This window comes from Leuciscus leuciscus (assembly GCF_965113295.1).
Source record: "Leuciscus leuciscus genome assembly, chromosome: 17".
Lineage (NCBI taxonomy): Eukaryota > Metazoa > Chordata > Actinopteri > Cypriniformes > Leuciscidae > Leuciscus > Leuciscus leuciscus.
Genome location: NC_138741.1, coordinates 9,131,254 through 9,157,206, shown reverse-complemented (window position 1 = coordinate 9,157,206; position 25,953 = coordinate 9,131,254). Strand labels below are relative to the sequence as shown.

Below are 25,953 nucleotides of genomic sequence, written 5' to 3'. Positions count from 1 at the left end.
TCTCCAAGGCATGTTGTGTTGATGCGAGAGCACATGTTGTTGCGTGAACGCACGTCAGAGATTAATATTTTGTAAATAAAGTGGTAAATTATGTTTTTTGTGCATACAAAACTTAGGTAAACATTTTTGTTAAAAGTGGTAGTTGCGTAGGCTGTCAATGGAGGGACAGAACTTTCATTTTCTATTCCTGTAATGAGAAAATATGAATAAAATATTTATATTAATTAAGTGAAATATGTCTACATCATGCCAGGATTTGCTGCATTGCATTTAATCTATTCAGATTTTTAGAAAAGTGTCATAAGTGTCACAATTGTCCTAAAAACAGGCTCCATTTTCTTTGTTCAAAATTTAATTTCTCTTCTTCTTTTTTTGCATTTGATTAAGGGGTAAAATGTGACTTGGAAGTGTTTTCGCGGGATTCAAGAGACTATCGCTGCACAGGGTCCCACAAGGGCTTAGAAAAAGTAAAAAAAAACAAGGGCAACTCTATTCTATCAAGAAGATTAGTTAGAAAACAAACCAAAACAAGAAAGAAACACATAGGTTACTTTTCTCTCTCTATATAAAAGTGCCAAGTTGTATAGCTCTACAAACAATATCACATATAGATAAAGATACAACCAAGACAAACTATCACAAATCAACAGCCCCGCCCCTTCTCCCTCCCACTGCCCCTCCCCTTGCCCCGCCCCCTCACTTCAACAGCTTATGTCCATCAAACATTCCAGTAGTTCTGACACCTGAAGGGACTCCTGACAGGAAACAATGAATCAAGAGCGTCATCGTTCAGCTGTCAGATCACAATGACGCTGCTTCACTTACAGAAACAAAGGCTTTGTTCACACTGCACACAAAATCTTTTCTTTTTTTTACATCTGATCTATAGAATTGGCTGTCCACACTGTGCGAAAATTAGATTTCTTGTGGTTTTATATTTCACACTACAAAAACCATTTTGAGCCGAATAAGCCAAATAATCAGATTTTGGACCTGCCAAAGCCAAAGTGACTCTCATGGGCCCAAAGCGTTCAACTGAGCAAAGCTCTATGAGAAAACGAGAGGGGGAATAAAAAAAAATCAGACAAAAATAAAGGATAGAATGAGATGTTTGTCTTTTTTCTGTATCATCATCATCATCATCATCATCATCTGTGCTTTTTTACCTCCAAACAAACGCCAAACAAGAAAGGCAATGGAATGCCTGTCATCATCAGTTTGCCATTATATAAATCTCTCGTTTGGCTCAATCATAAATACATTCATTAGGAAAATGAACTAAGAACCTTACAGATGAAGAGAAGTCATGTGTGCGTACATGTGCGTTTGTGTGTGCACACTTGTACATACATGCGCGGACACATATACACACATTACATATATACTCACATAATATTTCAGGTCTTTTCATTCTAGCAGTAATATGTACATAAATGTTCCTATAATAGCTTTGGATTTATTAAGCCAAATTTGTTCTCAGCTAGAAAACCAGAACACAAAGGTGCCTCAGTAACGTTTCGAAGCTTCCAGAAAAGGAGGCCGTTTCGTGAACAGTACAAATAAAGGAAATGGAAAACATTTATCCAAAAGCAGTATACGTTTGTCTCGAAAGCCCTACCAAAAATCATTCGATCAGATCCCTTGGACTTCATTCATAAAACTCTGGCAATTTTCTTTTTTTTTGCGTAAATCATTCGTAGAACTCAACAATTTGCAACTTTTTGTGTAAATTCTTCTTAGAACTACCAGTATTGTATGTAGTAATCATTCATAAGATCATTTATACATAGTTTTCAGACAATTTAGAAGCTTTGCCATGAAAATTGAGAAAATCTTTGAAACTTTTGCGAATAACCTGTGATTCGGAGCGTGTATCAATGTTTGTAAAAACATTACTTCATACATTTTTGGTAAATTAGAATTGTGTAAATAGTTTGCAGAAATACTTGTATTTAGCAATATGTCCATTCGTATGAAAACTGCCGACAATTCAGGATCTTTTGTGAATTCGTTCGTTAAATGATTCGTACGTCAAGCGTCGACAATTTACTTTAACTTTTTTTTGTGTAAATTATTCGATTTTTGATAGTACTATTTTTGGAAATTTTGCATATTCACTATTTTTCTGCTTACATCTCTAGTGTAAAATGGTTTTGTTGAACAATTTACACAAACATTACTACATTTTTCAAACTCAAGAATGTTTTTACAGACGATTTACAGAAAAAAAATCCGTTCTGCTCGCATTTTTAGGAATAAGGCCATTTGATTCTATGTTTTCTTGGTAAATGTTTCTTAAAAGACGCAAACGATACTCACTACTGGTTTTCATTCCTACAAAATGAGGTTTACAGAATCAAAGCAAAAGAAAAGCGGCACTTGTAAAGCATAGCCTCAAATCCAAACCACTATCGCTATGTTCTTGCATCTCGTGACACAATCCTCGGATTCGTTTCAGGAAAATATATATTTGCTAGGAGTGTCATTCTCTCCTTAGTTGTGGGAGAAAGAGCAAATGGTGTTTGTATGATTAACTGGGAAAATGCTCGTACGTGTAGGCAGAAATACAACATATAGAGATCCCATTAACAGGAAGAACTCATGTCCACAGAGCAGCTTACTCTGTTTTCCTCCTTTTGTCTTTACAAGAGAAATAAAAAATGGCCAAACTCACCCACAGCACTGGGGAAATCTTACAGTAGCATCTCCTACACAAAAAAAAAAGCATCTGTAGCAACAGACTTTTTTTTTCTTTCGCCTGATTTTCCCTCTTTTTTTCCCTCTACCCATCTCTTTGCTGTGCTCCATAGACAGTCCAGCGTCTCCTCTGTCTCTGGGAAGTGAACGTCCCTCCTCGGCCTCATCTAGGCGCATCAGGTACCGCAGACAGAGAAGCTTTGGTTCAGCGTTAAGTGTTCACACAAGCACTTGTGTCAAAAAATGATCACTCCTAAAATAATTTCTCTTTTTTCCAACAAAAAAGTAGGAATGCAGGAAAAATATTGTTAAAAAAAACAAAACAACAAACAAACAAAAAACCACCCCACTTGTCCTAATCCCAAAGATGTACATTTGACTTCACGATTACCTTCAACTTGTGCCTGAACATCCACGAAATCTCACGCTCACACAAAAAGATGCTCACCTATCATACCTCTGATTCACAAAAATATTCTGGAAGAGTCCTCTCCAATTTAACACTCTCACTCCGTAATGGTTCGGTTACATAGGTGCGGCTTCCATCTCCTGTTGAGACTTCTGGGTGTCGACGTGTGATATATGTTTTTGATTTGCTTGGAGTGAATTATGTGACTATTATAATTGTTATTCTGCATCAGGGTCTCTTCTCTGCCCACTTGGTTTGGTGGCTTTGTCCGTCTCTACAATTTTAAAGTAGGTGTCCATTTGCCGCAAAGGTTTGGCAGCTGAACACGGGCTCAGTCTCTCTCTTTCTCGTTCACTCACTCTCTCTCTCTCTCTCCTGTTTCTCACGCGGTCTGGTAGAAGTTGTCAGCTTGCAGGTTGTTGTGTTTCTGCATGCTGTAGTAACCGCTGTATCTTGAGTCGGGATCCGCAATGCGGAGCATGCGTTGGGAGCTGTCCACTTGGACCTTCGTCCCCTTCTGGCAGTCCACATACACCAGCTGGTTATTGAGACACGTGGTCTATACAGCAGATATGAGAGGACAAAGAACAAAGTGAGTCTTGGACCACAGAGAGAATTTTCCATTCGCATGGAACTAAAGGTTGGAATACACTACAGGACTTTTGCCCAGATTTGCAGTCTCAAGCATTTGACGCTAGATGACAGATGACAGGCGCATGTTTTTGCGTGAACGACTTGAAAGTCTAAAAGTGTGTGATACTTATTCATGTAGTGTATGTGATATATTCAAATACATGAAAGTCATGTAGTGTATTCCAGCCTTAAGTACCATTTTGGGAATGGAAATAAAGTAAATAAAAAAAAGAGTAAATAGAAGTATTAAAAAAGTAAAAGGACAAAAGCACATAAAATTACTAAAACTCATCCTTAAATTTGAATAAATCTTAAAAATATACCAATAAAAGCTCATTTAAAATATTAAAATATACTATAACAGTACATAAATAATAATAAACTAGCACTGCTAAACTAATGATCTATCTATCATTCTCTCTCTCCATAAAGGGCCGTTCACACCAAGGACAAAAAACTATAAAGACAACAAAAAATATATAGTTCTCAAACTCGTTAAACTATAACGATAATGGCACAGAGAAACTATATAGTTGGAATCACTTTCAGAATGATTTTATCTAGCTGATGAACGATTTTTTTTTACAGCCAATCAGAATCTGTAATGCTTTTAATGAGCTTGAGCATTTAAAGTGACAGACAAGCATGCGCTTAGAATAAACAGAATGATATTGTCCGCTGGTGTGGATACTAATATAGTTATCTTTATAGTTATCGTTCTTGGTGTGAACTGGCCTTAAGGCCTATAAACCTTCAAACTTTTTTCAAAACTTTCAAACAAATCCGTCTATGCAAACATTCAATTAATTCCGTTCATTGTTGCATTCAAATTGCAATTCTGCATCCTGTTCAAATTGTGATTTTATCCATGTAGTGAACTGTGATGAATGGCCATGCACCTTATTGGGCGTGCGGTAGCAAGGCATAGGAATCCACTGCTTCCGCTGGTTGACCAACAGCAGGGCGGCGATAGTGAGCATCATCATTAGGATGGGCAATGCCACCCAGGCCCAGTGCAGACCAGCATCCTCGCTGCGCAATGGCGTCTTGCCATCTAGGTAGGGCATCTGCAGACTTCCAAAGTCACCTGAAACAACCCACAACGCAACTGTTGGCATATTTTGCACCTGATAGCAGTGACTCATTAAGCATTGACTCACTGGGGTGATTTAGAACAATTCAAAATTCAATCTTGCCATATGAAATGCAAATATGGCTTGATTGTAAAAGTAGGAAATGTCAGACGTCTATATCAGCAATTAAGGCAAATGCCAGTCTTGACAGACAGACTCCCACTCACATCAGCCTTAACTAAAGAAACACATGAAAAATCAAGTAGAAATTACAGATTGCTATCAGAGAAAATCAAAAGAAACAAACAGCCAGCTTTGTGAAACTCTTGACAGTGACGTTTGATTAAAATTACTTCAAACGCCACAGAGTTCTTGCTAATTCTATAGCACAAGTACATGAAATTGTTCAAAGACATCATAATTAGTTATAAACATTTAATCTATAAACTGAACTCTTTCCCCGCATTCTTTGATGGCCCCCAGAATATTATGTTGTATGAATATCTGAACATACAATATATATAAAAAAAGAACAGAGCATCTGCCTTTAAAAAAAAAAAAAAAAATGTTATTATAGCTACATGCATTCTTTTTTACCAACTGTTGAATGTGGGTAAGTTTCATAACATGTGTCATCATAGTGTTGTGTCATAAATCCCGGAAAATTCCGTCATTGGCGGGAAAAGAGTTAATCTTAAGTTTGTAACTTAGTATCTTAAGTAAAACAGCTTAACTATTGACTATCTAAGTAACTTTTTAAACAAGATTCTCTTCAAAATTACAAGCAGATTGAACCAGACTACTGACTATAGAAGAAGACAGTTTACGCTAAAGCGAGCAACAGCACCCCTTGTGGCAACGCTGAGATACGCATTATATTATAAATTGGATTTTGATAGATTTTGGTTCACAACATGCCCATTCCATTTAAGTAAATTAAGACTGATTCAAGTCTGTCTGATAAATCAAGTATTTTCAGCAATTAACTAAAGACAACACAACAAATATTTACTGTCTATATATAATTTTCTCATACGAACCTCGGAACTGTGGCATTATATCGTTTTCGCTACGAGTTGGCCAGGCTGGTTGATGTCTCTGCTTGTCTCCCCGTTGGTCCGTCTTCTCGATGGGCACGTTTGTGGGAGCGTAGCTCTCTGTAATTAAAACATCAGAGACATGGGTACACAAAGAATGAAACAAAGAGAGAAGAGTGTGTTACAGAGAAACACACACACACACACACACACACACACACACACACACACACACACACACACACACAAAAAAGCACATAATACAAATTGTAACTACATTAAGAGGAGTTGAGAAGTGCCCACTCAGAACAAACAAGATTCGGGTCAGTGTGAAATTGCGGGCCGTGGTCTAATTAAAAGCTCATCTTCAGAGCTGTATCTTTGAATGTGAAAGCACCAAAGGATGAGTGATTACCCAGAGTGCACACAACACCACTCTCAACCCACTCACTGATCCAGAGCCAAGTGACACAGCAATAAAGAGGGCCGTGATCAATGACATTATCTCCCAAATGCAAAGAGAGCTAATTTAGCCTCTGTCCTGCTTCGACTTAATCAATTCTTTTAAATGATTCATCTCAACGAGTCCGTATTTAGACGAAAGACCCATTCAATTAGAGAGAATGTTCTAAGTAAACACTGCTTTAAGAGAGCCAAAGAGAGAGATAGAGAGAGAGAGAGAGAGAGAGAGAGTGAGAGAGAGAGAGAGAGAGAGTGAGAGAGAGAGAGAGAGAGAGAGAGAGAGAGAGAGAGAGAGAGAGAGAGAGAGAGAGAGAGAGAGTCAGTGAGATTAAAAGAGAGCATGAAAAAGAGAGGGAAACGTATGAGCAAAACTGCAGGGTACTTAGATAAGAGATTTATTATAGTCAGTTTATGCGGGGGAAAACGTGCAAACAATTTGCGAATAAAGCAGCTATTACCTCCAGTAACATGATGTATTGTAGAATGAAAAATAATATTTAGTGGGAAATAATGTAGGGCAGGGCTTGATTTTATCCATCAGGATTTGATTGAATAGTAAAAAAAAAAAAAATGTTATTGGTTAAACTTATTTCCCCCGCCCACTTGATTATGTCAGCAGAACAGAAAGTATAGTAATAGTAGAATAGTAACCAAATTGCTTATGGAGCATTGACAGAAGTTGGTCTTGCAGGATGTTTTGATACCATTCTTTATTCATAGCAGTGTTTTTGGGCAGAATTGTGAGAGAGGTCCATGCCCTTGGATGAATGGTCTCAGGATGCTTCACTGTTGGCACAGCACAGGACTCATGGTAGCGTTCACCTTTCCTTCTATGGTCAATCGATTTTCCAGATGTCCCAAACTTCATCAGAGAAAATAACTGCACCAGTCCTCTACTATCCAATTTTTGTGAGTGCAGAATTTCAGTCTGTCCTGGATGTTTTTCTTGGAGAGAAGCGGCTTCTTTGCTGCCCTTCTTGACAGCAGGCCATTGTCCAAAAGTCTTGGCTTCAATGTGCATACAGATACACTGACAGTCACATGCTGCCAATACTGAGCAGCTCTGCCCTGGTGACAGGCTTCCATAAGCCTACCCCTCAGGAGAAGACAGTCCTGGCGCTTACTATACACTCTGGGACGCCCTGAAGCCTTCTTGACTGCAGTTGAACCTGATCCGGTAAATGGTTCTCTCAGGTGCAATATTCTTTGCAGCAACTTCCTCACATATGAGGCCATTTTGATGCAAAACGATCATGGCTTCTCGTCTTTCTTTGGAGGTAACCATTGCTAATACAAGAACAGAAAGATCGGAAGCACTTCTTCCCTCCTTTTACAGCAATCAGTCTGCTCTTATAATCCAATCAGAAAGATTTTACCTGAACAGTACTTGTTCACTCTTTCCCATGTGCTGATGAAATGATTAGTGAAATTATGTTAGCTGGTCCTTTTGTGAGATGGGCAAAAACAGTGAAATTTGGGCATTTATGATAAAATTCAGTTTTTGGCCAATTAAGCTTTTTGCAATGATTTAAAATGCATCTGATCAATCTGCACAATAATCTAGAAACGTAAGCCCCTTTCACTCAGCAATCCTGGTAAATTACAGCAAAATTACCTGAATGACTTTACCAGAAAATACACAAATATGCTGTTCACACAAGCAACGGCGTTCTGGCTTTTTACCGTTAAGAGACCATTAACACATCAGCACTAAAATAGCGGTAAATTCTGTGATGTCAGTCATCGGAAATTATCTTTAAACTCTGCACTGTTTTCAACATTCGCCCGCACGAGGAGAAGCGCTTTAGTTTCACGATCTGTTCAGTTTGACAAAATCTTTTGACGTCTGAGTGACAGGCATGAGGGGATGATCAAACAGAATGCGTTTTAAACATGATATGTGCATAGTAGTATCCAACTGCAGAGCCGCAGCACTGATGAAAGGAAAAGAAGGCTGGCCCTGGCTGGGTCTTGAGCACGACATGCTGAAAAAGCTGCGAGATGTGGCGAAAAGGTAAAAAATTTCCCTCTAGTGCACATTTACATAGAAAAACTATTAAAAGGCAGCACAGCTTACTGTAAACAGTGCAGAGAAATCATGTCATCTCCATGAAAACTTTATGATTGGCTCAAAGCAGACTTCTAACTTCAGCGTGTTCTGAGTTTGTACGTGCTCATACCGGTAATCTGTGTTCTGCGTTCACACGTAGCATCATACCGGTAACTTACTGGTAATGTTACAACTTCCCTTACTGGTAAATTGCCAGAACTGATTTACTGGTATTTTTGAAAAGGTCCTGTTCTGTTCACACATGATCTCTTACCGGTAATTTACCAGTAAAGACTGGGCTAATATTAATCAACACCACAACAACTGAAGCAGCAAACTTGATGTCACCGAAACACAAAATTAATACTTTTGGCCACGTCTGTATAGTAGATCTGTAATGTGTTTACCATGCAGATTCACTTTCCCTCAGTCTGTTCTACTCTGATCATCAGATCTAATCTCTATCTGAACACACAGCACATAAGTCCTGACCTGGACACATGGGGCAGCAGCTGCCCTCCACGGTGACCGGCTGATGGCAGGGTAATGCAGGACAGCTGACAGTCGAGCAGAGGGTCTGGCCTTGCAGGCAGTAGCAGTGAGTGCAGCTGTCAATGTCCCATCGCTCCTCATCCATGTACGTCTTCCCGTTGAAATGACACACGGCCCTCGGCGTGGCATCTGGTGAAGAGGTGGGATAAATGCTCGGTCATAACCGTGTCATAAACACCCACATATGATCAAAAGGCAACTAAACTGGGCTGTCTGATCTTAGGGCAATATGATCTTCAGCTGTGCATACCTAGACAGTATGGGCAACACTGGCCCTTTCTGAGCACAGGCCGGGCGCAGTTGACCGGTGGGCACGACTCGGAGAAGCAGCTGATGGCTCCGTCTAGACACACACAACTGGAGCAGACATTCGGCTTCCAGGACTCAGCGGCCAAGAAGATATCACCATCTTCATTCCTGCAGTAGCTGGGCATGCTGTCGTTACTGGGCGTCTGAGGGGTGACTGGGTCATCTGAGGAGAGACATATGAATGGATTTATTACAATACTAGGCATTTCTTAAACATAATGTGACATATTCAAGAGTGAAATAGAGCAAAACTTTATTTTATCCATTGGGAACTGATTATGAAAAGTGGGCATTCAATTCTAAAATGGAGCCAGACCTGTATTCACAGATTTATTCTTGTGCACCGGAAACTCGTTTAACATGCCGTTATTCTCTAAAGTTTGGGGACGATAAGATTTTTTTATTTCTTCAATTATTTGATCAAAAATACAGTAAAACAGTAATATTATGAAAAAGTATTATAATTTAAAATAACTGTTTTCTATTTAAATACACATTAAAATGTAGTATATTTCTGTGATGGCAAAACTGCATTTTCAGAAGTCATTGCTCCAGTCTTCAGTGTCACATGATCCTTCAGTTGTGGTGCTACTGTAAATATTTTTCATGGAAACCATGATACATTTTTTCAGGATTCTTCAATGAATAGAAAGTTCAAAATAACAGCCTTTACTTTTGAAATAGACATATTTTGTAACATAAATGTCTTTACTGTCACTTTTTATGAATTTATTGCATCCTTGCTGCATAAAAGTATATATATATACTTTACTGTAATTGTTGACTGTCAAATTAATTTAAGCTTTTCAACTAGATGTCACTGAAATCAAGGCCTTTGCAATTTGGAGGCCTGTTTCAAAAGAACTGTTGTTATATTTATAAAAAAGTGTGTATAAAAGTATACACACTTTTTTATAAATATAACAACAGTTCTTTTGAAACAGGCCTCCAAATTGCAAAGGCCTTGATTTCAGTGACATCCAGTTGAAAAGCTTAAATTAATTTGACAGTCAACAATTACAGTAAAGCTTTGAATTTTAGCTGAAAATTAGCCAATATTTACAAGTTAAGCATATTTATCTGGGGATGTATTTTCTCCATATTAAAAAAAAGAGTGATACATTTATAACGTGGTTTCTCTTCTAAATGAAGCAAGAAATGTCAACATACATTGACTAAAACATAAAAACACATAAATATTCATAGCGACTCAAACAATACAAGCTTGAAACATATCTTAATCTCCCCCTTTCATTTAGAAAGCTGAAAATGATTTCAGCGGCATTGAAGAGCAAAAAGAAGTATTCTATAGTTTAGTTGCAGAAACATTTTCCGAAATGTGATCCATTCTATTCCTCTGTCATCCCTTCGGCTCATCGTGTGGATCATGTACTCCAGCGCCCATGCAGTATTCATCATTTCCAAAAAACCCATGCATTATGCACATTCACATTTTGTTAACTTTCCTCCAGTCAAAGGTGTCTCGTATGCCTCTATGCTCCCTCACAGTGATGAATCTTTTAATAAAAAATGATGCCCGTAATTCTTCTCATACAAGATCCAAATATCACAGCCACTTTTACTTCTCTTTGACCTTGTTTTTGGTAAGTTAGAACAGGTCTGATGACCTTTTTCAAATGTAAAGGTTTTTGTTGACAGCACACCTGGACAGTGAGGGCAGCAGGAATCCTGCGTTCTGATTGGACTGTGGCAGAGGAGGGGCGGGCACACCTCCGTCTCACAGAGCACACGTCCGCTGTGGCAGGTGCACTGAGTGCAGGAGTCAATGTTCCATGTCTCTCCCTCCACAAAGTACTCTCCACCCGGGGCCAAACACACGGACGCCTCACTCAGCTCTGGCTTATGGGAACTGGACTCTTCTGAGAGAGATAATCAATATTTGAACATGTAAAAGGCATCTTTGAGTATCTACGGAGATTGTCAGTGTGTTGCAGTGTTGACTCACCTGGGCAGGTGGGGCAACAGTGGCCGGGTCGGATGGTGGGGTTATCACAGGGGGGCACCGGGCAAGAAATAAGGGCACACATTTCTCTCCCAGCATGGCAGTAACAGTCCCTGCATCCGTCATGCCAGCTCTGCCCATTCTCGTGCCTGCGGCCATCCATAGACAGGCAGGAGCCCAATTTCACTGCTGGAGCCACAGATGACGAACTCTGATCTGCACAGAGAAACAAATGAATGAACAATAAACACAGCAGCTGCCTTTCTGCCTTCATAGAGCCTACAAAAATACTGTGGCAGAACCACGATGGTCAGGTGGTGCTTTGAATGAACCAGTACATACTGAATGATTCAACCTTTCATGTATGTGTAATGGTCACTGGGATTTTGCCAAGTAAGACATGTTCCTGGATCAACATTCCTGTCCAAAAATTTAGTCCTAACCCTATCCCTACCCCTAAACCTAACCCTACCCATAACTTTTCCCTAAAATCAGAGGGAAATGATAGGTGAATAACACTGATGTAGAAACACCTAACCCTGGTTTTAAGCCTAAACTTGACATAAACTGTACACTTGTCCCTTAAAACTGATTGGTTGATTGCAATGTTGTTCCAGAGTCGACACAGATGCTGAAACATGTTGTACTTGGTGAAATCACGTTCATCAGTGTGTAATACAGCTGTCTGTGAATGTAAAAGGTCTACAAAGTGCAAGATTAATGGGGTTGTTGTCTCCCAAAAGAAAGAACCAATTCTGAACTGCCTGAAAGGATTTGTCAGTAATTCCTGTCTTACTTTCTGCGCAAATCTATGTAGGTTTGTAACAAATTTGCATAATGCCATCCAGTCTTCATTGGCTGCCTGCGAACAACATCTATTTTGACCCGCCATCAAACACTGTAGTTTAGTTGGTGCTGTTGATATGTGGGGAAGACTGTTTTCGGCACTGCAAAAGCAAATTGACTTTGCATGTACTTGTACTTCCAAAGGAATTGTACTTCGATTATTATGGTTTGTATCACTGTGTATCAAGTGCGGAAGAAGACTCCGGAGCTGAAATTTAGATATGGTAATGGACGTGTAGTTTCCGACAAGTGCTGTAAGTGGTAAAACAGTCACAGACTGGGCCATCTGACCAATCAGAGCAGAGTAGGCTCTTGGAAAGGAGGAGTTTAGAGAGACTGGATTCTTTATTGAACTGTTTCAGACACTTTGAGAAAAGACGTGATGCTGCAATGTATATTATGGAAAATTAAAGTGTTTTTTTATCTTTGATAAAAAACACTTTTGAACTGTGTTGGGTCGCCACTTGATGCCAACTGTAAAATCTGGGTTGAGAACTTCTACTTTGCAGTGAAAGCAGATCATAATTAAAATGCATTTAGAGGATGTTTTATTTATGACACAGAGCAGATGTTTGTTTAGAGTCAAGTCTTGATGGATTATTTGGCATATTAATAGTGAAATGGGAAAGCCAGAGGATTCCCTGAATAATTTTTGCATTTATATTCCAGACATTTGACCTCTTCAGTGAAACATTTTCACTGGCTGCTCCACAAACAGCGTGAAATGACAAAATATGCAAGCAATGCTTCGCACGCTCCAAACCCCACAGCACAAAACATTCTCAAATCTCATTCTATCTGCCAAGAGCGTCACCTCTCACTGCCTCTCTATAACAGCGGCACGGCTCCAGCCAGACCCCAGTCAATATCACAGAACCATTTCACATTGATTAAAATCCTGTCTGGGTGATATGTGGAGGATTCACGTTTCAAAAATTCAACGTGAGAGAGATTAAAAAAAAGGGTATTTTTCCTCACGCTCTCGTCTCATTAAACGGACCGAGCTTGTGAATCTCGCACGTGCCAGCTTCATTATTGAAGATGAATCAAATGAGGACACAAGAGCCGTATGAATAATGGAGGAGTGTGAGTAACTGTGGGCCTGGCTTTTGTATGTACAACAGGTGGCCCTCAAAATAAATGGGAAATATGGGAAAGGGGGATGAGTCATGCTGGAGACCATGTCTCGGTGTCTGTGAATACGAGGCCCAGCAGTGCTCTATGTGCACTTGGCTCACACTTAAAAATTACAGAATGAACACCTCAACATATCGATTCAGCTGTATGGGGCCAATGTACTATAGCACTAGATCACCTCTGGCCATGGAAAAAATGGCCATGAAAAAAAAAAAAACCGTATCCATGTTAGTTGTCTAAATCAAGACAGATTTAGGCATTAAAACAGATTTCGCTTATGCATTAAAGCCATAAGACATCAAATACAGTGATTTTACCAAGAATGTTCATGTGTCTGAAATTTTTTAAATAATAATAATAATTGCATGGCCTTGAGCGGCTTATTGTGTATGAGAAAAGTCACCAATCTGTAACAAAATATTATAATTATTAATGATATTAAACCGAATAAACAATTTTGAAAGTAATGTAGTTCATTACAGAGTTGTTATGGCTAACAACATCAATAGATTTTTTTCCGAAGCTGGAAAAAAATTAAATTAGATATTAGATATGCAACTCACTGACATAAAATAAGCTTAAGTTACAGTATATAATTGCTAAAACAAATAAAAGCTAAATAGAAATATAAAACTATTAAAACTATACTCAAAATGAAACTGAAAATATATGTATATATATATTTTAAAACTAATTCAAAATATTCACGTGCTTGGCTCATTTACTAATTAGTGAGTGATTGCTAGCAACGTAACAATTAGAATTAAAATGATGTGCATTATCAGCTGTGCATTTATCCTAAAATTATGTCAAATGTGGCTCATCCTCGGATTTAAAGTGTTAGTTCACCCAAAAAATGAAAATTATCCCATACTTTACTCTCCCTTAAGCTATCCTAGGTATGACATTCTTCTTTCAGCAAAAAACACGATCAGAGTTATATTAAAACAATCCTTGCTCTTCCAAGCTTTTAATGGGAGTGAATAGTAACTTAGATTTTGAAGCCCCAAAAAAGAGCATCCATTCCTCATAAAATGAGGGAGAGTAAACTATGGGACACTTTTCATTTTTGAGTGAACAGAACATCCCTTTGAGATGGGATCTATCATTTTCCTATAAGAACCAAATAACACAGAACCATACTTTTAAATATATATAATACTTTTGCTTACCTCTACACTGACAAATCAGACAGCCCAACTCATCATGCTGGAAGCCCATTGGACAGGCCTTGTCACATGGCAACTCGGGGCATTTCTTACAACGGCAGGTGTCACAACCATGTTTGTTCTTACTGGAGAGAGAACATGAGAACAAGACAGCTTAAAAGAAGAAAAAGTAATAAAATAATACATAAATAGTATAGTATACAATAGTATACAGTATAATTGTATAGAAACACTTTTATATAACAATAATACTTTTGAAAAACTTTTTTATAATTTATGTATGTGCAAATGATATAGAAAGTCCAGTCATATCTGTATTCTAAGGGGCCTTTCACACAGAACATGTTTTTTGCATTCCACTGTCCTACTTTTCTGACGTTTTTCAATGTAAACATGCACCAGACGGACATATTTTAACGTTGTGCTCGCGTCTTTTACAGTCTCACACATGAAACGGCAATCTAAAAAATTGCGGAAGATAAAATGAGTTTAACTATTAAAAAAGGCTTCTCAAGACCTTGTGTTATTTTTCCATTTCACTGCTCACGTCTTGCATTTGTCAAAGCAAAAAAAGGTTCTGGCTGACAGAGATTGCCACATTTTTATTTGTGGATTGCTGGATCCACACCACCAGGTGTCAGTATTGGTTCAGAATGGCTGTCATATTGGCAAGCGCAACATACACAAATATGACTTAGCGCACCTTTAAAATAACTCATAAAGACATATGGTCTTCATAAAGAGTCAGTACACACACTCGGCACACTTTGTCATTGGCACATCAAAGCTTGGCATTATACACCAGGTGCCAAAGACACGGTCCAATGTCATCCGTTAACACTGGAACAGAGAGCGAGAAGGAGAGAGAGGAAAGAAAGAGAGAGTCTTTGTTGACCTTACATGAAGTCCTGTCAGCAGATGGCACATTAAAGAAGACTAACCAAAATGACCGATCAAAATGCTCCTTGAAGTCCAAGGCACCTTCCTTGGAGAACAAACTCTAGCAGGCGCACTGGCCTGAACCCCAACTGCCCATCTCACACACACACACACACACACACATGCTTGTACCACATCCCCCTATCTGCTCTTATCAGAGGAATAATAGGGCTGAGAAGCAGCCATGTGCAGTGCGTATTTGGTTTGGTGATAAGGAGCTATCAGGTATGATGTCAGCAGTGGGGAATATCAATATTCTTTGTGCAAGAGGAGGAAATCTGCGCTAAGCTGCATGCATTATTCAGGACGCGAGCTTGATCCTCAGCCATAACTTTGAGGGGGCATAAATAGATATCTAAAATTAGAATCTGAGATGCAAGCATTTGCACTTGTGTGCTCATTCATGACGGCAGAATTGAGGGGGAAAAGAGACAAAGATGGGCCAAGGGCCGAACTCTGATAAATAAAGACTCCTCTTTATTCAACCACGCCTGAGGGAATGAGTCTCAGATAGGAGACTATAGAGGTGCAAGACCAGCTAACACTGCTGCCTTATTCTCTGCACTTGTCATTATGGTCTTTATTATATTTTAAAGGAACAGTACACCTATTAACAAAAACGCTACATTTAACATTTTTTGCCTGTTTTTTATTATAAAGACAGTAAAGAGGAGGAAATCATGAGGGAGATGAAGGGGGAATGGGATTGGTTCTCGACGCAGGCCAAATTGGAACCTGCATTTCCCATATAAGCACCAGAGTGCAACATGTCAGGAGCATGTGTGCTAACCACTACATCACAGCGCCAACCTGAGGCGGGATTGGTTGTGCTCAACATCAACTGTGATCAATTGCTAGATAGCTCCGTCCACAGTGAAATCTCATTGGTCCCAAATCTCACTCCTCATAGCTGTATGTTTGCTTTATTTAAGCAAAAAAAATGTAGTCTGCATGTCATGCTAAAAAGAAGTTATGCTTCTAACCCCAGGTCAAGAGCTGTAGCTTCAAACACAACTTTGCAAAGCTGTTGCGAATGTTCAACTATGGTTTCAGGAAACATTGTATTGTTGAACTACAGTACGTTGCTATCAATGGAACTTGTGACCATAGATGACTAGTGATGCTTTTGGGAATCATGCTTGGTTAGAGCATGGTATTACATGGTTGTGTGTAGAAACATGTAACACAATTTGTTTAAACAACACCCTCAAACATTATATACTCCGACACGTCATTGAGTGGTGGTGCTCATACGGGTGTTTGGAGTTTAAATGCGGCTCGCAACAGTTCCCAATCCTTCTCCCTGTTTTTCTCTTCATTATCATTTGAATAGAAAGCAAAAAAAAAACCACCAAAAAAACCAGACAATCAGACATCAGTCACTGAAAGAAGTGGCACATACTTTCTTGCACTTCTTTCTCATCTCCATTCGTCACAAGGTGTCTCTTTAACCTGCCGACTGCGCAGCTCCACAAAAGTTTTTACAAATTGGCTCAGCGATCTGCCCGCATAATTGGAGCATTTTTTTTGCAGACGTGGAACAGCAGTGTTTATTCGCAGTGGTGTCAATACATGGTGTTGTGTAGATTAGGTGTTCAGCTTCGCTATCGCAGCTCATCCTTTATGCGGCGCAATCAGAGGCGCTGATCTGAGCCGGCTCTAATTAGCTGTCAGCTCCAAACTCGCAGTCGGGCACAAACAAGCAAAGCATAGCGCAGGGGATCATTTTGTCATTCACAATTTCTCCAGACCGTTTTAGGAACAGTGTGGGATTCGCTTCAGTTTGTGACAACTAATGGCTGCTGCCTGCCCTGACAGTTTAGAAAATCATTGGGGTAACAATGACATAAAATGAAAGATAACAATGGTCTGGACTTTTATGGAACTATATTATTACCTCAGTGAAGTGGAGACTAAGGAAGACGAATTCTTATGCTAATCCTTAAAAGCAAAAAAAAAACGAACATGTCATGTAGTTAACCTTTTTCGAAATTGCCTTAAAGTGAAACTGACAGTCCCCCAAAACCAATCCGACTCAAAAAAAGTCCTTGTGGTCAAAACAGGAAGAGTTTTATACCTTTTCATGAAGTTTGAAGACATTTGACCACTTGCTGTACAACTAACAATGAATGTTTAACAGAAACTGCCCTTCTTGTTGTGGATCAGATTATTGTTTTCTTACATGTAGCCGAATGGGCATTCCTTGGCACAGGCCACAGCCTTGCACTTCTTGTGACGAGGGCGACACTGGCAAACATCACAGCCGTGAATGTCAGTCTGGAAGCCAAAAGGGCATTTTAGAGTGCAGCTGGTAATTAGACCACTGCACAACTCTTCTCCTGAAGGTTAGAAGAAAAACACAGCAGAGAACAATTCATTATAGCTTTAGACATTAATTGCACTTCAGTATACATGCTTTAAGATGGGCACTTATGAGAAAGGCAACATACATTAATACAAAAACAAAATTTCAAATGCCCTGTATGCACTAAAACACATTACAACATAATATAATATAATAGTAGAATATCGCATGGCTGGAAAAGGCTCTTAGCCAATCAGATTTGAGAAACAGAACTTTAATATAATATAATATAATATAATATAATATAATATAATATAATATAATATAAAATAATATAAAATAATATAATATAATAATTTTTCCTTCATTATCTTTAACTCATCCATTATTTTATTTAGTTTTTTTTAATTTAATTTTATGCTTTGAGAAGCACCCAATTATTATATTAATTATTATATTAAATATATTATATTATATTGTATTATATCTTGACTTTGTATATAATAATTATATATAAAGTTGGATTAACTGAAATGAAATGCTGTACACTTACCAAATAATTAAAAAATCTTAAAATTCACAACAGAAATGTTGAAAAAAGAATTGTACTCTAGTCTATTATAACTATTTACAGTAAAAATAATATGTTTTGTGAATTAGTAAATGTAATTATATATTTATATTCAAGCATATTCCTCGAAGATAAATAAATTAAAGGGAATTTGAGACACAAATCAGTCAAGTGTGTCCAAACTTTTGACTAGTAATGTATATCTTATAATAGAATATTTATAATCCACAACCAGACTTGTGGTTCCACCCTAAATCAGCATTATTATCTTTTTCCTCTGACATTTGTCAGACTTAGATTCACCCAGTCTATCTTAGCATAAAAACAATCCTTTAATCCATCTGCCCTTCAGTGTTTATCCTCATAAACATCTCTGCTAAAGCCAGTCAGTGTCTGGAGAGATGTCCTGACAGCGTGTGTATGGGGTGAGGAAGATGAAGCACTTCTCCAGTGACGTCACAGCTCACTTACGTGTCTTGCAGCCGCATGTCCTGCAGCCGCTGGAGTCCAGCCGGAAGCCATACGGGCAGCTCTTGTCCTCCAGCGTGCAGTTGTCCAGTGAGCCGCAGACAGGGGGCGCCATCGTGATGTATGTCGGCTCTGGAAAGCAAAAAAATTCCCCAAGAGGATGTGAGTCACTCGTGACTATGTCAGACAGTTAAACAGACAGAGAAAGAATATGGGAATCATAGGGGCTCAAACGGGACTACGCTTATGAGTCATGGGAGTCAAACACAATTTTCCGCAGACTTTCTTTTACTTTCAGTTAAAAGGATATTTCACGCACAAACAAAAATCCTGCCATCATTTATCATCCTGCCTCATCCTCATGTTGGCTTGGGGAACACAGAAGGAGACTTTTTGAAGAATATCCTGACAACTTTTTTCAATATAATAAAACCAGTGTTATTTTAGTATTATTTATATACTATTATATTATATTAAATTAACTTTTATATTTATATTTTCACTTTCAGGTTTTAGTAATTTTTGGTATTTGTATTAATTCCTATTTTTTAATGTCTATTTCGCTTTATTATTGATTACATTTTTATTTTTTAATTAATTTTAGTACTTATTTGACTTATTTAAACATTTTATTTCAGTTAGTTGCCAAGGCTTTTTTAAGTTTAAGTTTTTCACCAAATATTGTATTTGCTCTCTCTCTCTCTCTCTCTCTCTCTCTATATATATATATATTTATATTTACTCAGATTTATATATTTAGGGTCATATTCATCTGCAGTCACACAGCTGAAGCACAACCAAAACAATGTTCTAGGGGCCATAAGTTACATAGTGAACATTTAATAATAACAACAACACTGAAAAAAATTATAATTTTGTGTGAACAATTATTTACTTGGATGTAAAAAAACAAAAACAAAAACAAATATTATCTCTCTTTGCTCACAATGACGTCTCAGGCTAATAAAAGTCCCACTTGGTTATAATTGATTAGAATGAATCGAATATCAGATTACAGAGCTGTTTCATATAGAATATAAACCATTCTTCCATTTAGATTATGACACCCCTGACAAGCTTCTATTTGATCTCGATCTTTCCGGTCGCAAGTTTTAATCCATTCTGAAAAAGATGGGAAACAATGCATTCAGATGGATAGACAGAAAAAAATAGAGATGATAGATAAAGTTGTCAAGGGCTAAAATGGATAAAAGCCTTCATGACTACAAATACAGTTGATGGCAGCAGTCCAAAAACGAGCCATCGTGACTAGAAATTGACTTTTTCACGGTGCGACAAGAATCTATAATTCGCCACTCCAGCAAAACCTGAATGCTTGTAGTACATGCTGAAATTACTGACTGAATTGATTGGTTTGTGGCTGTCAAACAGATCATCCATTCAGCTTCTCTCTTGGCTCATTTCTGATTTTTCTCCTGCATGCAGGTTTGAATGCTGTTCTCCTATTGGAAAACAATTTCATGTTCAAGTATACAAACATGCAATGCAATGCATGTATGCAATTTCATTTTTATTTCGAAAAAAAACAACAGATGATCCATCTTAAAGGGCCAGTTCAGGGAAAGTCTTTTACACAAAAGATTTTCTAGTTTGTACTCTTAGGCGGCTCTTTTAAAATTGAAATATTATGGAGACGGTTTGGCCGTGTATTATGCTAATTAATAACTGCAGGCACGCGCTTCCCCGTAAAGAATAATCGGGAATCATTAGCATTAGAACGAGGATGAGAACGAATGTATTGCGTGTGCTGCTTGTACGCATTATTAGTGAAGCAGACCCACTGTGTTTTGTTTATGCTCATTAAGCTGCTCTTTTAAACAGCATGCGGTCTCTGGTGGGCTGACCCTAGACCACACGGCTGCTGGGACACACTGCGCTGGAGAGAGACAGACTTGTGTCAGGATTTGCAAATGAGTCAAGACACGTTCCTCTTTTGATTAGCTTGAACCGCACATGGAGAAGAGACACATGAGCTGTCAGTGGCCAAAAGAGAGTGCCGTCCTTGCATTAATAATTAGTGCAGTACCTTTCTCAGACTGAATATAAATACAGTTGTCATGGCCTGAATTTTGGGAGTCAATTCGTTATTAGAGCTCAACAGTGTCCTTTTTACTGTATGGAAAAGGGAAGTGTGAATAAGAAACGGTAACACTTTATTTTGATGGTCCCCCAACAGACATTCTACTAACAATAAGTAACTTTGCAACTACAGTCAACTAACTCTCATTAGAGTATTAGTAGACTGTCTGCTTAATATCTGCTTTATTTTGATGATCCCCCAACAGACATTCTACTGACTAGAAGTAACTTTGCAACTACAACTTATTCTACTAACCCGAACCCTTAACCCTAACCTAACAGTCTACTAATACTCTAATGAGAGTTAGCTGAATTGCAAAGTTACTTATAGCTTGTAGAATGTCTAAAGTGGACCATCAAAATAAAGTGTAAGAAACTGCTTTTGTGTTTCATGGAAAAAGGAGAATCAGATGGGTTTGAAATTGAATAAGGGTAAACGACAGAATTTTCACTTCATGGTGAACTATCCCTTTAATACATTCAAAACAGCATTTGTTTGTGGTCATAACAGTGTTTTCCTGCAATGCTAAGAGTTACCAGAGTTGTAAGTTCTGGTCTGAATTGAATGTGAAGAAAAAAAGACTGCACTGCAAACTAAAGCCAAGACAACACATCTTTCTCCTGTGCATTCACTGGAAACAACCAAAAACAAACATAGAGCATGACTAGTCTAATCTGATTTACCAACAAATGACTCGCACAATAAGACCCGCAAAAAACAAGTTATTGGATTGAAACAAAATCCCTCATTGAATAAACTCACTGAATTCATCAAGTCATTACATTCAGGCGTGTTTGAATAAAAATAAAGCAAGGGTTTAATTTGTGAAACTTAAATCAGTATCATTACTGGCTGACTGTTCATATGATACTGTGTAGTTGCAGAATTTTTTTTTTATTAAACGTTACATTAAATATATACCAATAAATACTTTTTTTTTTAAAGAAGAAATTAATACTTTTATTCAGCAAGGATACATTAATTTAATCTAAATCTAAATCAGAGACAACAAATAAAGGCAGGTGTCAATTTAAATGTTTGCCGGATGCATGTTTTACAATTAAGAATTAAAAATGTATAGTATAATAAATATTAGTAGCATATTATACATAAATAAAATATAAGTAAAATATCATTATATAAAAATTTAAGTATTCTTAAAAAACAAGTTGAAATAATGCAAATTGATGACTTTAATCAACGCAAAAACTATCGCTTAACCCCGGATAGTTACAGTAGGTCTACTGACTTCAACAGTTTATATCTTTTCGTAAAAAAAAGAAAAAAAAAGAATTCCCTATGGAGACAATGAAATACTAAGAAAATAGTTTCAGTTATGACTTTTTTTTCATTTGATTTAGTCTAGTTAATTTTATATCAAATACAATGTGATTTTCGAGGTTAAAGTCGATCATTCTTTAAAGAAGACGCAGTATGTGTGGACAGAAGACGAGACAGAGTTCTCCATTAAACTCATAAAAGACAAAAGTATTACGGGAATACTGGATTCTAAACAACAAAGAAATGCCACAATTTATCAAGACCTTGAAGCAGACAGAAGGGAGAAACACCTCACACGTGGCCGCTCCCAAATATAAGGGGCTTTCCTTGCCATTCATGCTTGGATAAAACACCTAAGTCTCCTTTGATAAAAAGAATGGCTAGTGCGGTGGTTGAGATATATTTGAACCTACCAACATCCATTGCCATGATTTTTCGAATGATTTATCACGAGAAAAAAACAAAAAATATTTTAGTTGCATAACGTCGGTTAATGGAGACGCCGTCATTTCGCAATCATTTTTTATCGTTATTTAGAAAATATCGCAAAAGTTTTGCCCAAATCTGTAATGGAAACGCAGCTTGTGATTCTCAAAACCTATATTTATTTATATCACATAATGGCAACCAATGATTCAAAGTGGCTTCTTTTCTCTCCCCAATTTGTCTCAAATGTAAGGACATACAGTTATTAAATTAAAAACGAGCTAGCTCTCAGCGATAAATAGAAACCTGAGGCGAAAAAAAACCAGCATTCTGTTTCCCTATTCATTAAAGCACGCTGTTCCATTAACACTACTGTAACATTTGGAGCCATGGCGCTATTAGTGCCTCGATTTATTTCTTCCTATGTGGCTTCACAACAAACAGATCATGCTCATATTCAAAGACTGCTAGAAATAAACAAGTAAAATAAAATGAAGGCACATACAGTATTTAACTGAAAAGATTATAATGTCCGCAACACTGCTACTTTTTGCCTGAAGAAGACCCAGTAGGGTCGAAACGTTGCTTTTTTATTAAAATATGGGAGTAAGTAGCAGTGTTGCGGACATTATAATCTTTTCAGTTTAGTACTCTTTTTTGTCCAGCACCTGCCAGAAGGTGGGATGTGCACACAATAACTTTTTTAACATACAGTATTTAAACATATTTAATATAGAATAATAGCAGTGCAAAATGCTTCTGGCTGTGGGGTTTGCTATAAAACCTGATGTGCGATCTTTGGGGGTTGAACCCAGCCTGACAGCTTTCATTTGCTTAATTGCACATGCTGCGTCTGGTACAATAACTTGCTTCTGACAGGGAGAGGGTGTCACCTTGAGGAAATGAGCTCTTCTAACAAATAATAATTAGGAAATAAAAATGCACAGAGTGCAGGGCAGCTGGCAAATGAGCTAAATTAAGCTGTCCTGGGACCAGGGGGATAGAGTCAGGGCTGTGTCCAACAGGGCCCAGAGGACAGAGGCAGGACTGAGGCAGGACATGGACACACACCAGCAGCGGTGGGATGTGTCAGTGCCAAAAGACAACACTGGAGTGGGTACATCTGTTCACAAAAGCGTTGCTTGTGTTGGGTAAATTATATATTTACAATATATTCAATGTTAAACAACAGTCAGTTCTGGTCTGATAATTATTCAAATAAAAAATAAAGATATACTTACTAACTGGCTACATTTTGTTTGAAACCTGTTGCTTGCTAAATATAAACAATATTAACAATCAATATTAAATGAACTAATGCTACAAGATGGCCACGTTCACATCAGCAGAATACTAGTCCTTAATATGGTTACTTTCACACACAGTTCAGTTATTTACAGGAGTGACAACCATATTCTATGGAAGCTTGTTTCTGCCACAGAATAAAACATTTTAAAAGACAATTGCAATGTTTTATCTCACAATTGCGAGTTTATATCACGCAATTATTACTTTTTTCTCAGAATTGCGAGATATAAACTTGCAATTGCGTGTTGTAAAGTCAGAATTACGCAATTCCGACGTTTCATATACTTATAAAATGGCTGGCGCTTCAGTACTATAGTCACTGGAATGTGTTGATCACATTCCCAAACGACTGCATGTAACATGCCACATGTAAATGAGAGGCGCAGCGAGAGCCGAGTTCTCTAGACCTTGCCAACAGGTATGGCTATTTAAGTCCTCTATCGAGGGGAATATCAGGCATCATTACAGCTTCCTTTTATTTCCCCATTTGCCATCTTTTATTAGGGCCACATGTGGCTCTGCTGAATGCACATGGCAATTTCTCTGCTTTATCCGGCAAGATAAAAAATAGTCATAGAATGGAGTAACAGTCCTATCTTTACTTTTGATTGCAGCACTGCTATCACAAGGCTGCCGACACTTCGACTCTGACAGCAGGAGACAACAGGCTTTGTTACGGATGGAAACCACCAAGGTGACAAAACAGATCTGTGTGTGACTTCAAAACACTAGAGTCATGGACACAGTAAATGTGTTGTTCTGCATTGCATAGGAACCTTTTCATACAGCACACAATGCATTGAACATATCCAGTGACTGTATCTGTGACAGAAGTAATTCATTAAAGTTCAGAGTTCAAAATGAGTTGCATTCTATAGATATCATCTCTGACAGAAAAATTGTCTCAGTTTGTAAAAACAAGTAAAGAGTGGGTAATGCACTTTTTAGGGCCCGAGCACCGATGGTGTGAGGACCCTATTGGAATTGCTCCGTATATTCGGCTTTATTTAAAAAAAATGAAACCTTACACACATTAACAAAATCTAGGGCTGTCCCCGACTATGGATTTTCATAGTCGAATCAGAATCGTCATGTCTTGCCTATAGTCGACTAATAGTCGAATCGTGTATGGGGGTGGGGCTGGGGGCGGGGCTTTAAAGTTTCAAGGCCGTGATGTACAGAAAATCACACAAAGATATAGAAGAAAATGTATAAAAACATTTTTGATCAATAAAACTAAGAAATAACATAAATAACTCCAGAAAGGCCACACTGCAGATTTGCATTTCACATGCAAATCAAATTAAATCGGCTAAATTACCTATGCGAGCAGGCCAGCCTACAGCACAACATCGATGCACCGAAAAAAACAAACAATTAATTTACTAAATTAAATTAGAACAGAATATACCTTTCTAATAAATAAAAATACAAAACGAAATAAATCAGAATCAAGTCACAGGATGAGGAGCAAATGTGTGCAAAATGCCTAAAGTGCAGGGGAACATAATCAAAACACAAGCCACAAATAGTTAGATTAGATAACCCTGACAGATTAATAAATAAAATTAAAATAAAGAAATTATTAAAATAACGATAGTAGCCAGAATTTTCAACTTTGTCTTTTTAACTGCAGAAACAACAATAAATGCTAAACTGGAGAGGCAGTCTTTTTAGCTAAAAATGTTCACAGCATCCAAAAATAAAATTAGAACCGGCTGAAAAGTTTTGAAATCACTTGTACCTGATCGAGAGAACAAATCCTGAACGTCTTTCACTCTGTCTGTCCGTTGGAGTCTTTTCAAATTGTGCGCGCGGATAAAATACATTCTAACGTGAAACCCAGTCTATGCGTGAAACATGTTAACGTTGGCCGGCAGAAGTGCGATCATGGTTTTCCTGATGCTAAATCCAGCCTTGGAGAATATCCTTTCTGATGGTGTACATCCACACTTTAGATTTTCTTATCCCAGACATTGTTAAAGATTTAAATCATTGCCGCGAAGACGCTCCTCTGTCGGTCACGGATTGAAAGTTAAACTTAAATCTGTCACGGGGTGTTTGGATTTATTCACGCACGTTAAAAAATATTTATTAAAAGCTTCTTTCTTTGCACATTTTTATATACAGCATTATCATAATAGGCTGAATATTAACGTATTGACATAAAAGCTAGTTCTATGTGAAACCAGACATTGAGTGCCCTCATAGCCAAAG

General features: G+C 37.9%; 1 protein-coding gene across 1 annotated transcript in view; it reads right to left on the bottom strand.

Annotated features, from left to right (window-relative positions):
- Window positions 1-861: 861 nt before the first annotated feature.
- crim1 (cysteine rich transmembrane BMP regulator 1 (chordin-like)) overlaps window positions 862-25,953 on the bottom strand; it is a 113,065-nt gene continuing 87,973 nt past the window's right edge. Inside the window, exons 8-17 of the mRNA XM_082143215.1 lie at window positions 18,624-18,752; window positions 17,459-17,615; window positions 14,341-14,462; window positions 11,189-11,401; window positions 10,887-11,102; window positions 9,164-9,385; window positions 8,854-9,042; window positions 5,853-5,969; window positions 4,639-4,826; window positions 862-3,665 (exon numbers count right to left, since the gene is read on the bottom strand). Coding sequence (XP_081999341.1) covers window positions 3,489-3,665; window positions 4,639-4,826; window positions 5,853-5,969; window positions 8,854-9,042; window positions 9,164-9,385; window positions 10,887-11,102; window positions 11,189-11,401; window positions 14,341-14,462; window positions 17,459-17,615; window positions 18,624-18,752 — 1,730 coding nt within the window. The 3' untranslated portion in view covers window positions 862-3,488. The remainder of the gene's footprint in view (window positions 3,666-4,638; window positions 4,827-5,852; window positions 5,970-8,853; window positions 9,043-9,163; window positions 9,386-10,886; window positions 11,103-11,188; window positions 11,402-14,340; window positions 14,463-17,458; window positions 17,616-18,623; window positions 18,753-25,953) is intronic.